The 12,946-nt window shown below is 41.5% G+C and overlaps 1 protein-coding gene across 1 annotated transcript in view; it reads left to right on the top strand.

Moving 5' to 3' along the window:
* The window catches only part of PTPN2 (protein tyrosine phosphatase, non-receptor type 2), a 47,931-nt gene extending 36,337 nt beyond the window's left edge, over positions 1-11,594 (top strand). The window contains exons 4-9 of the mRNA XM_018556830.1: positions 239-337; positions 2,742-2,879; positions 4,727-4,936; positions 6,512-6,673; positions 10,008-10,144; positions 11,378-11,594. Of these exons, the coding sequence (XP_018412332.1) occupies positions 239-337; positions 2,742-2,879; positions 4,727-4,936; positions 6,512-6,673; positions 10,008-10,144; positions 11,378-11,579 (948 nt within the window). The 3' untranslated portion in view covers positions 11,580-11,594. The remainder of the gene's footprint in view (positions 1-238; positions 338-2,741; positions 2,880-4,726; positions 4,937-6,511; positions 6,674-10,007; positions 10,145-11,377) is intronic.
* The last annotated feature ends 1,352 nt before the right edge of the window (positions 11,595-12,946 follow it).

The raw sequence follows: 12,946 nt of genomic DNA, 5'->3' as shown, positions 1-12,946 counted from the left end.
GACAGGGGAAAAAAAAATGGTATCGGAGCACTTGTACTCGCCCAAATACTCGGTATCTGTGCATCCCTATTAACCCTTGCAGTGGGGCTATCCCTGGACTGCAAGTGGTAACTGCTTGGTCTACAAATGTAGAATGTGTGAGAGGTGCACTTTTCTGTCAAGTATGTGTTTAAGTAAGAAAATGTTGGCAATTTGTGATGGTAATCTCGGTTAATAGATTTGTTGCTTTTCTCCTCAGGGCCCGCTCCCCAACACCTGCTGTCACTTCTGGTTAATGGTGTGGCAGCAGAAAAGTAAAGCAATTGTAATGCTGAACCGAGTCATTGAGAAGGATGTGGTGAGTGTAGTAGTCGTTGTGCTTTCTCAGAAATGAAGTCATATGTTCTAGCAGTTGCAATCAGTTTCACATCTCCATCTGCTGTTTTTCTCTTTATAGCATTTATTTCCTGGCTCTAGATTGTGTCACCAGCCTGATGCATACTGTCCTGGGCTGCTGAGCCTTGCATGCAGTACATTCTGGAAAAGAATCCTGAGCACCTAAATGTAATCAATTCATCCATATTAGCCAGCAATATAAAGCCTTACAAAAGGTTTTTACACACTTGAAAGCATAGCTAAATAATGATTTAAGCACAGACCTTTATTTGAATACCTGAAATGTGAGCAGACTAAAGATTACTTGTCATAGTCAAGATAATTGTATAGTGGGTTTTTTTTTCTATTTATTTTTTAAAGCTAGAAAAAATTTATTTAAAGGGGTTATATTTTTCATGTGTTTAGATTGCGGTTGAAAGTAACCAGTCTGCTAAAAATACATTGGAATAATAAATTTTGTAGGGGACATGGACAGCCCCTGCATCCAAATATATACTGTATTGGCACACATCACGCACAGCTGACAGTACTTCCTTTTTAAAGAGCACCTGTCATTATGTACTCTCATAATGCTGTAAACCAGCAGTGTAAGGAATGGTTGCATATTTTATCCGTATTACGATTGCTGTGATTAGTTTAAACTAGGGATGCACCGATATATCGGCTGCCGAAACATATCGGCTGAAAATGGCACTTTTGGCTAAATGCCGAAGTGCAATTTTCTGGCCGATGGAGCGGTACATCCGTGGTTTCTCTTCTCCCCGCTGGCGCTGCGGTGTCCCAGTGGGGGAGGAGTGAAACTGTCACAGCCGCTGTGGGAGCAGAGCGCTGTGAGCGGCCGGCGTCTCTCCTCCCCGCACCGCTCAGCCTCCTGTCACGGATCAGCAGAGCGGTGTGTGGGCGGAGAAGGCCGGCGCTGTCGCAGGATGCTGAGCTCTCCTCCCCGCACCGCACGCTCAGCCTCCTGTGACAGCGTGTTAGGATGGAGGTACAAACACTCAGCGATCAGTGATCGATGAGTGTTTGTAAATAATTGAGGATATGGTATGTTTACACACACTCTGTTTATGTTATGAATGAACAGGAACACTCAGTATAGAGGATTCCTGTTCATTTTATAATGGGGGCTGCAAAAAGAGATTGAAGGCTCTGTGTTCTCAATCTCTTTTTCTATTTTAAAAGGGAAATATCAGGTGTCTGTTTAGACGCCTAATATTTCACTGAAGCACCTCAAATAAAAATGTTTAATAAAAATAAGTACAAATAAAATATAAAAACATGTTAAAAGTTTTTATTAAAAAAAATAAAATAAATATAAAATATTTTTAGAAAAAAAAATATTTTTTCTGTTTTTTCTGACCTTCCTTTCTTTCTTCTTTCTTCTTCTTCTTTTCTTTTTTTCCCCATTTCGGTGTACCTCTAGTTTAAACCTCACACTTTGTACCCATGTTCTCATCGGATTGATGACTTTGTTTTGGGATGGTTAGGTGTGCTAAAGCTGCTGTAAAATGGGAGTAGCTGCAGAGAGAAACCTGTTGTAAAAGACAGAAGATGGGCTTCCAGTTTTCTATCACCACTCTCCAGCTCTTTCTTTTTTTCTTTCACCTCAACCTAATTGGCTATCAATACCAGGGTAACAGTTTGTTAAAAATCAATAAAAAATAGCCTTTCACAGTTGAGAAAGATATTAAGTATGGCTAGTATTAAGTGGTCACACTTAGATGGACATGTGCTGTAATGTGGAAGACTCTTTGCTATTCTTTCAAATAGCTTCTGCACTTGTCATGAGTGTCAGGAACATAATCGCATGTGTAACTCAATCACCATGATGACATGTAATGCTGTTTTAGCATCTTTACCCTGGCGAGTTTACTCATGTCCTAGACTTCATGGAGCCATGGGAATCGTATTATGAAATGGTCACAGGGTAGTTTCACCTTCCTTTTACCTCCAATCAGGCTCTTGGACTTGCTCATCTGCTTTGATGCATTACTTGTGATTGTATTTAGGTGACTGGGTTACCCTTATGGCTGTAAATGCTGGCTATAAATGTTGGGGTGTCTTCATGACTTTTATTAGAACTAGGTAACTACAAAGCGTCTTCAACATTACAGAACAAGTGCAGTTAATTGTGACTGACTGCTAATAGCTATACCATGACCTGGATAAATGAGAACCTTCAGACGTAATGAGTAGGCTTGCATAGTGTCTGTTAAAACATGACTGATGGGATTACAGATTCTTTTTTTTCCCCTTGTGTCAGTTTTTAGATCTTTAACACTTTTCAGAGCAGATTTGTTGTATGCTCCTCTTCATCCTAGCATAATTCCTTTTGGGTTGATTTATGTGTTCATGTATTCATATAGGTAAAGTGTGCACAGTATTGGCCTACTCCTGAAGATGAGGTACTTCCTTTTAGGGAAACAGGACTGTGCGTAAAGCTGTTATCAGAAGATATTAAAGCAAACTACACAGTCCGGGTGTTACAGCTACAGAATATCAATGTAAGTTGTCATTCATAGAAAACTAGGAGCATCTAGTTTTATTGTATGTTGAATGAATTGGTGAAAGCCTGATGTTGAGGGGGTGTTGTTGAGAGATGTAATGGCTCTCAGTTGTTGCTAAAATCATACCTTGGCTTCAGAATTGCCTACACTTATGAAGGCCCCCGCTGCTACTATCAGTATATGCATTACTCAGCTGACTGTAATGTGTAGGATGTTCTTGCACAACTTGTAACATTTTTATCTGCTTCTGGGGGAAACATTTTATACCTGTTCATTGAGGGATGCAGGAGTTTAGAAACTGACGGGTTATACTTCCACCTACAGGAGGAATGGATACTGGTAAACAAAATTGTGGATCAGCCCAATATAGTACCGTAACAATCAGTGATGCTGACAGTGGTCGGCTAGTTGCCTAGTTCCCCATCAGGTGTGCTTTGCTACTTATTGACAACAGACTGTGGTTGGGTTCAATAGCAGGCTGTCTATTGACTATGGAACTCTGTGAGACTGACCTAATGTGGAACTAGATTCTCCGAATTCCCCATCAGGCTCTGCCCACCCACAACAAAAGTGAGCTCAATAACGATAAAGCCTGTGCTTTTTACCTGGCTCTGTGTTCCTGAGCTGCACTTGTGGACAGTGTGTCCGCTATGGCAGAGCTTGATACATTTTTTTTTTTAGTCCAGGAGCAAGCTAAAAAAAGTTAGGAGCCGGGTTTTTTTTGAGGGGGGTGTTTTGCATTCATGGGGGCTGGAGGATTTCATTATTTTTTTTGCTCATTCGAGTTGATGGGTTCTCTTTTATGGTGACATTAGGCATATTAAACCTCTGGTGTCACCTTCCACTTCAATAGATTTAGCTAGGAAATGATAGCTACTTGCTGAGGCAGCTGAATGTAAACACAGCAGGCAGTGGCTGGGAGCAGTAGCGAAAAGTAGGCTGGCTATTGCACCCGCCCCCTGCCTGCTGTGAATCAGCAGAGGAGGGCCCTGCAGGAGAAAGTTCTCCTTTGATTCACAGCAGGCAGGGGGCGGGTGCAATAGCCAGCCTGCTACGGGCTACTACAATTTTTAAAATGGCCAGTAGCAGGCTGGCTACTGCTGCAGACCGTTGGATTGGAGATCTGTCGCAGTCCAGAGGTTTATCCTAGGAGTGGCACAGAAGGGGCATGACGGGAGGGCACGAGGGAAGCAGACTGAGACTGTTAGCGGTCTCTCCTCACAGGCTGTAATCGGCTGCAGATTACAGCCTGTGAGGAGAGACTGCTGGCGGTCTTTGAGTCTGCAGCGGGGAGAAAAATGGAAGAACTGAGTTATTGTGGGGAGGGGAAGAGTTAATTGAGATTAATACAAACTACATGCTGCCGACCTCCCTGCTTTTATTCAGCACCAAATGTGGGGGCGAGCAGGAAGAAGAGAGCTGAAAAATGACAAAAGTGTGGGAAGACCTGCAGCAGCAGAGAATCTTAAAGCAGCGGAGAAGTAACAGCAGTGAACGGGCTAACAAAAGCCCAGGCGTCGGGGCACAATTTCTAGTCACATTGGTGACCTGGTACCTGGGATTTGTTGAGTCCTGCGCTATGGGCACTTGTGCCTCAGTGTGCCACGGCACCGGAAATGGCGGTGCTTGCATCAAATTCAATCTGCATTGCTTATGAAATGTCAATAGCGTATACAAATGTACCGGTATATATTTTACTGCCTTACTGTAATCTTTATGGTAGAGGTTTGAGGAAACCTCTTTATATAGTAAAATCGACCAAATCGATCTAAATTCAGGAAATTGTGTAGACCTGTTAACATTATTATTAATTTTAGTTTTTTATTTATTTTTTCCCTCTTCAGACAGCAGAGTGCAGAGAAATTTTCCATTTTCATTACACCACATGGCCAGATTTTGGTGTTCCAGAATCCCCAGCCTCCTTTCTAAACTTCCTGATTGAAGTCCGGAACTCTGGTTCCCTAGATCCCGATTATGGGCCCTCCGTCGTACACTGCAGTGCAGGGATTGGACGTTCTGGTACCTTTTCTTTGGTTGATACCTGCCTCATACTGGTAAGATTTAATATCTCTGGTAATGTTATAGTTCCCGGGATTCATTTTTCATGGCTTTGTATGCATTTTAAGCATGTCCATTCCCCAAATGGCGAAACACTCTAATGAAGTATCTGTCAAAGCAGTTTAATGCAGAATATTCTTTTTTAGTGCAACATTTTGAAATAAGTTTTATTTGGTGTCTGCTGATTGTACCTGCATATTGTATGTTACACTTTAATTCCAATGATTTTAAATGAGGCTAATTCACACCATTGCGGTCAGTTCCAGAGCTTTCAAAAAAAGTACAGCAATATGTTTTACTTCACACTGGAACTCCTGTAAACGCACCAGAACGCGTTCGACCATAACTGAAACCAAATATTTTTTTTAAACTGCCCCAGAATGCACCAAAAACACGTGTGCAGAAACGCATCCGGCACTTGCAAATTATGGTGTGTACAAACTCTAATTCTGGTTGGCCAAGGAACCTCATAAATATTCCCTGCATGCCTTTAGGGGTAGAAAGGATAAGATAATGAATAGGCTATTATTTCTGCAAGATGCGGCTGATGTCATGGGTGGGTGGTCTCTTGTATACCACAAATATGCATGTGTTTTGCCTTTCAGCAACTGTTGCTCAGCTGTTTGCTATGGAAGATTTGTGTGTGAGCATTATGACCTTTTCTTGTCATTCTGGTGTGAAGCCGGTTAATTTTGTTCTGGATTATTTTTTTAAATTTAACCATACTGTGTTTTTTGTCTAGATTTGTATGTGTGAAATATACCAGTTCTAAAACATGGTGGCTGCAAGTACAGAAAATACCTGTTGATCTTTCCAGAAATGCAGAATCCTTGTGACTTTCTGTGACCTGAAATGAAAGCAAGGGGGCGGGAGCAGGGGAATGCGGAGTCACAGCGGTCTCTCCTCCCTGCTGGTGCCGGCTCCAGTGGTCTGTGTCCCCGCTGCCACTGCCGATACAGGCGGGGAGAGCAGCGGGGTTTGAAAGGGACGCAGACCACTGCTGCCAGCACCAACGGGGAGGAGAATGAAGGAACAGAGTGGCGGCGGGGGCTTCAACTAATCGATAATGAGAATCGTTGATAATGATTCATCGATTTTTAGTTGTTTCAGCCCTAATAAAAACAAGGTTTATTTACGACACTAACATCCATTGACAATATTTTATTTACATTAAATCTAATTCAAAAACGTTTTTTTCGTTTTGGATATAAAGGGGAATTGTTAAAACACCTGACCCAATGACCCCTCCAAAATGTTAGATTTTAGCCCCTTTCAGTCCTGGTAAGTGTGGTCAACAGGTCAGAGGGAATCTTCCCAAGCAGGAACACAGCAATAATAATCTGATGATGGGGTTCTATGTTTTCCCTACTCTTTAAAAGGAAAAAACTAAATGTGGCTTTTGATTCAATATATACATAGGAAACTAAAGATTATGGTATATCTTCTAATATAAAGGTGTGGTCTGTTGTGTTTTTATAGTATTTAAAAGCCTAGAAGCACATTCTGTAGATGTATGGTTTTCCATGAATGTGATCATGTTAGAATTACTTTTTTTTTTTCTCTCCCGTCAGATTGAAAAAAGGAAAGACCCCTCAACTGTGGAGATTAAACAAGTGTTGTTGAATATGAGGAGCTACCGAATGGGACTAATTCAGACACCCGGCCAGCTGAGATTTTCCTATATGGCTGTTATAGAGGGAACAAAATTGATCATGGAAGGTTCAAGCCAACAGGTGTGTACAGTTTGTGTTTTGTTTTTTTTGCCCTTGGATTACTAGGATTCCTACCAGTGATATACTTGCAGTATCCTTTTTCTTAATGGTTTTTTGTTTTTTTTGTTCAACTCCTAGGTGAAGAACCTATCAAAGGACCTACTAAAACATAATTGTATGTGGTGAACACATATGGTTGTAATAGGCATATTAATTCATTGATGTAATAAATGAGATAAATAAGAGAAATGCCTTTTCAAGGCATGAGCAAGAAATTAATGAATGTATTAAATACTATCAATACATTTGTTAACCAAGTACAGTTAAACACATTTTTGAGATGCTGGTTCTTTACATCATGAGAAACTCGGGTGGCTCTTCAGAAGCATACATTTTAGATATCAAATGGGGAAGGCTACGTTTTGTTGCCAGTCTCTATTTAGTTTCCATTGTATTTTAGGCATGCAGGAACTAGTATTATTTTTAAATGGATTAAAGCACCTTTCTTTTTCCTCATTTTTTTTGAGGATCACAGGATTCAAAGACAATTGAGTAATACTGCTGCCTACAGGAGATTTGTACACTGGCAAACAATAGTGACCAGCCCATATAACTCCTCACAGTCCCAGCATGCCTCCGATTTTTAGTGTCCTAGGCGTATGGATGTCTTTACTCTGCTGCAAAAAGTTTAACTATTTCTACTATCTCTATTTTTTTTTTCCTTTTTAAAACAAAAACTTTTTTCTTTTAATCCAACATTTCCTTATACGCTGCTGACCTGGTACCCAAGATTTAATCCTATACCCTGAGCCAAGTTTCTACTGTCCTGCAGTGCAGCATGCCAGATCCAAGATACATGCAGAGCAGCCCCGCTTAAAGAGATCTCTAGATCTCTTGATCCACTAGTGGCTCCAGTGCTGCCTGCAGTGCACCCTCTAAATGGCCAGTCACTGATGGTCTATAATGATGTCCTCTGCTTGAGTCTCTACACTCTTCATTGCCTTCCTTGGCTCTGTCAGGCATGGCTCCCTTCTTGGTTCTTTCCGGGGAGGATTTTTCAGTAGTTATGCTGGATTTCATGTGACAGCTTGCAACCCTGATAGCTGACTCTCCCAGCAAAAGCTGAAAGCATACTTTCACACCTTCTCCTACAGAATTTTTATTTGATCGGCCTACAACTTTAGTGGCCTCTGAGCCTCCAGTCACAGAGACTGTCCGATGAGTCTTAGAAACCCTAAAGTTCACTTTACCCCCTTTCTCTAAAAATTACATCAGCCTACAGCTCTGCATGCTGATTTTAAAATCCTCTTACATTCATTAGTTAAACGAACATGTTTTTCATTTATTTACAAATAATTTATCTACTTCCTGCTCCAGTTTTGGCACAAATGGTGTAATGTGTCCAAGTGTTGCATCCTGGGAAGGTTTACATCAGCAGAGCATTGCCTCGAAATATCATCTGAGATCTCAAGGAAAGGTATTTTCCTCCCCTGAGATGGTGTGTTTGGTCGCATGTCCTAGTCACATGTGCCAGAAATCCAGGAAGTAATAGGAGAGCTAGTAATCTGCCCTTGGTAAACATGGCCACTGTCAGAAGGATGGGGAGGAAAGGGGAAATGAGGTTTGAAAAGAATACAAAGCCTGCAATTATTTATAAGTATGTGTTTGTAAATTATCATTTCTAAAGGTGTGTTTGTTGTTATGGGTAAAGTTCCTCTTTAATGGATGTTTACTACCTGTGTAGGATCTCTTAGAGGTCCTAAGATTACAAAGACCTTCCCTGTGCACTCGTTAGTCCCAGATGTCCTTTAGAACAATTGGGACACTCCTTTTTTTAGCTTTTCACTCCTACTAAATATTTTGGCACCTGGAGTGTTTAAGTTGCTGACCCTGTTTTATCCTTGCTGTACTGCCAGGGTATCCCCATTGTGAAATATCTGGACGACCTCCTATGGAGGCAACAGTCTGCACAGGTTCTGTCGAACTATTTGGCGTGGATAATACAAACCTTTTAAGGTTTGGTTAGATCCTAAACCTTCAGAAGTCTTTTTTTCTTCCCCAAGAGAAACTCCTAACTCTGTGCTCCCAGACTTGACTACTCAGTCCAGGATTTGTGTAACTCTGTGCTGTCCGTGCAGGGGATTTAGCCATCAGATGGATACTTTTTCCCCTTCAATATACTGAAGCTCCAAAAGGTTTGGTCGTCCCTACGACGCTGGACAGCCCAACTGGAGGGGCAATCAAACATGATCCGTTTAGACAACGCCTCAGCAGTACATTAATACATGGTTCATCAAGGAAAAACCAGTCTTGTGCCAAAAGTGGGACACACTAAACGCGGACCTCCAAGTATCCAGAATATTCCCCTTTTCCAGTCTTTCTCACAAGCCTGCCTTCCTTTTCACTGATGCTTCTGAAAGGAATGTTTCCAGGCTGGCGACCTTGTCCTGCAAAGAACCTTTTTTTGCTCCTACATAACGGCATGCTGGTGTTGAGGCCCAGAGCCTCCTTCCTTCCCTGGTGGTTTCAGCCTTAACCAGGACATTGTTCTTCCATCCCTCCTTTCCACCTCCTTTGCCTTGCAGCACTGAGGGTTCCTGGTTCGAAGCCTAGCCAGGTCACTATCTGCAAAGGAGTTTGCATGTTCTCCCTGTGCTTGCGTGGGTTTCCTCCGGGTACTCTGGTTTCCTTCCACACTCCGAAGACCTGCAGATAGGTTAATTTGGCTCTTGCATGTGAGATGGGGACCTAAGATTGTAAGCTCCTTAAGGGCAGGGACTGATGTGAATGTGCACTATGTAAAGCGCTGGGTATATTGCTGGTGCTATATAAATACCAATAATAATAAAATAGGAGGAGACCTCCTTCCATTGTCTGCATGTAGTATTGCTGTATGTGTGTATCTAAAAGCAATTCAACAGAATGTTACCTTGCCCAGTAATTTTTAAATATTAGTAGTAGTTTTGGCCAGGGTTGTCAAAGCGAACCAACAAACATACCATCATTTTGTATCTGCAAGGCAATAATCAACAATAATTGGATAAAAAGTGTTTTCAATCCTTTAGTTCAATTTACAAGGGGGACAGTCTAATAAGCCTCCAAGATTTTTGAACAGAGCAAAAGACAAATGAGTTCTTGGGGTCATAGGACTTATCGTTTCTGGATTTATTGGGGCACATGGTTATAGAAATAGATCTGTGCTAAGGGATATACGTTTCACTAAACCCTAGGCTTGACATTTTCAAAATGTGTTATCCCCCTATTTTCTGCAGCCTGAGAAATTATTACAAGTCAATAATTAAACATTTTTCTCCACATTTAACCATTTTGACATGTATTTAATTTCTTGAATTAGTGTAAAGACATTTCTAAAGATGACCAATCTGACAAAGTGGACAGTAAACAGACAGATGAACGTTACAATGGTAACCGGCTCCATACAGAAGAGCAGAATGATGTTAAATCTCAAGAAACAGAATCTGATGCACAAAGGTAAATGTCTGCTTGTATCTTGCAATGTATCTTGCCATCAACTTCCCCCCCAAAAAAACAATTATCCTTATTGGAACAGTTACCACTGATTAAAATATTTAGAAGGATCACTGGGCATCGGTCTGTGTGCCTTCTGATGCAGTGGCTGTTACCCAGTGGGGAGAAGGGAAGCTTCCAGGGGCTGAGCGGGCGGTGACAGCAGTCAGGATGCCAAGCGATGCATGGCGTTGATGATTCTAATTGTTCCAAGAGGCTGAGCTCTCCTCCCGAACCTCCCAGCTCCTCCTCGTGTGTCAGGATCGAGAGCATTGAGTGGAGGAAAGCAATGTGATCTGCCGCAGGACGTGAAGCTCTCCTCCCCACCTCCCGGCTCCACCTGTGTCAGGATAGAGAGCAGTGAGTGGAAAGCGCTGTGATCTGCCACAGGAGGTGTAGCTCTCATCCCGGCTCTGCTTTCTGTGTCAGATGATGCTTACTATGTCCCAATTATGAATGATAGGGAAGTGATCTACATCACTTCCTGTTCAATAATGATTTTGGACATATTAACTCTTACTATATCCACAACGTATGAATGAACAGGAACACTCAGTATAGAGGATTCCTGTTCATTGATAACAGGGTCTGCAGAAAGAGATAGAGGATTCTGTGTCCTCAATCTCTTTTTCTATTTCAAAAGGGAAATATCAGGAGTCGGTTGAGATCCCTAATATTTCCCTAGAGCCCCCGGCAGTAAAGTAAAAATAAAAAAATGTAAAAATAACCAAGAACGAAACATTATGATCACATGTTAGAAAACTGCTTGACCTGCCCTTTTCTTGCTTGCAATATCACATTAAATCATGGTGAATGAGATCCATGAGATGAGCCACTTCAACCTGACTGAGGCCCATTGTTCTTAAAGCCATACAATCTTCATGACTCTTTGCTCCTTCTTATGGTCATCACACACATTACAATCTGACCATACAGTCTCTGCATAATCAACTTTAAATTTACCAAGTGTATGCAGTATGAGGACCTGCCTAGTGTATCCAATCTCCTTTTAGATCTACTATCAGATTGTAGCATGTGTGGTGAGCTTTATATGCATCATTTGACCTCTTTTCATATGGCCAAAATAATCCAGTTTTCCACTTGCCAGTCAATTCAGTCTTGTTGGTGTGTATTGTATGCCAAAATTCTGCTATAATATGTTGTGTTTTTTTTTTTTTGTTCCTTGTAATTTTGTAGTACGCTTCGGAAAAGGATGCGAGATCGAAATATTAGAATATCCAACACTGAACAAAAAGTGCAGCAGGTGAAGCAGAGGATGAGTGAAGCGGAGCAAAAAAGAAAAAGGTGGTTATTCTGGAAACCTTTTCTCATTCCAATTGGGTTGGCTTCAGTCCTTGTAATGGGAGCTTTTGTCTGTTGGAAAACCTATTCTCCCTGACTTTACACAAATGGTGCTTGCATGGGTGTCTCCCTAAAAACTAAAAACAGCCGGGTGCTGTGACTGGTGCAGACCTCAACCTGAGGTATGGTGTGTGCTTTCAAATGGATCAAATCTGTCTGATGTCTTAAGCCATCTCAGGAGCTTTGGGGCCATCATGTTCCTAACAAGCTGCTACCTTTTTTGTTTTGTATGGATGAAAAATGGTACTATTATTTTGTTTTTTCTGATTTGTATTCCATAATTGCACCAAAAGCTGTAAAGGTGTTTGTTTTTTTGTTTTACTGGAACAGTATATTTGTAAATGCACACAGACCACAGAGGTTATGCACATGTGTAGATGGTTATATATGTCTGTGCTACCAACAGTAGGACTCTGAGTTTGTGTGTGAGGGTTTCTCCCTACCTTCATCTAGTTTAGGCTAAATGGTTTTGAGGCAGCTGGTATGTACTATGAACGCAGGCTGCTTAAATTGAATCATCAGACCTTCCTCTTCATTTATCTGCTCGAGATTTCTTGTTTGTACATTAACAGGGTTATTCACAAAAGGGTGAAGAGTTTGGAGAAGGCAGGAGAAGTGAACAACATGGCTGAACTGGAAAACTTCTCCAATCAGCCCACTTTCCAGGTCCGCTATGTTGTTCTAGAATGTTCACTTCTGCCGCCTTCACCCTTTTGTGAACAACCCTGTAAGTTTTCCCCCCAAAGTCATTGGAAGCGGCAGGTAGAAGCAGAAACAAGACTGTCTTAACAATGGAGCTTTAAAAGCAAGTATGATGATTATTTTTTACGCCTTTCAACAAATCAATTTACAGCGTAATCCTTCTTAAAGGAAACGCTTTTTTGTTATGATATAAGGTACAATTAACGTGCTCTACGGTATTTAAATTGGGCTTTTGCAAATCTCTAGCACAGCCTGGCCTGTTTATACCCCATGGAAAATTAAATCATAAAGTAATATTAAAGTCATAATGTTTTTGAGCCATTTCGAAAGCTGATAAAATCACTTACAATGGATGCTGCTCCCTGATGTTTAAAAGTTTTGTTTCCAGCAGGACTGGCTGGTGCGCTGAGCACTGGGCCTGATATCCTGTTTTTATGGTGGCTCCTTTCTCTTGTAGGGTCCTATGGAGCCACCCTTGGGTGTGCTAGTAAACTATGTGTGTGTCCACAAACACATAGACTAAGGCAACCCACTCCCCTGCTCCTCAGACCACCCTCCTCGTTTCTCCAAAGTTGTAGATGGATCTTGCGATCTAGTACTGGACAGGAAGTTCAGGGAAGCAGAACTAAGAGAACTGCAGTCATCTTTTTGGAAACATAACTAAGTGCTGGGGGGGGGGGGGGGGGTAAGAAAAAATTTTTT

This window comes from Nanorana parkeri, unplaced genomic scaffold (assembly GCF_000935625.1).
Source record: "Nanorana parkeri isolate BGI_ZX_2015 unplaced genomic scaffold, ASM93562v1 scaffold255, whole genome shotgun sequence".
Taxonomy (NCBI): domain Eukaryota; kingdom Metazoa; phylum Chordata; class Amphibia; order Anura; family Dicroglossidae; genus Nanorana; species Nanorana parkeri.
Note: the sequence above shows the minus strand (reverse complement) of the source record. Positions and strands in the feature narration are given on the sequence as shown.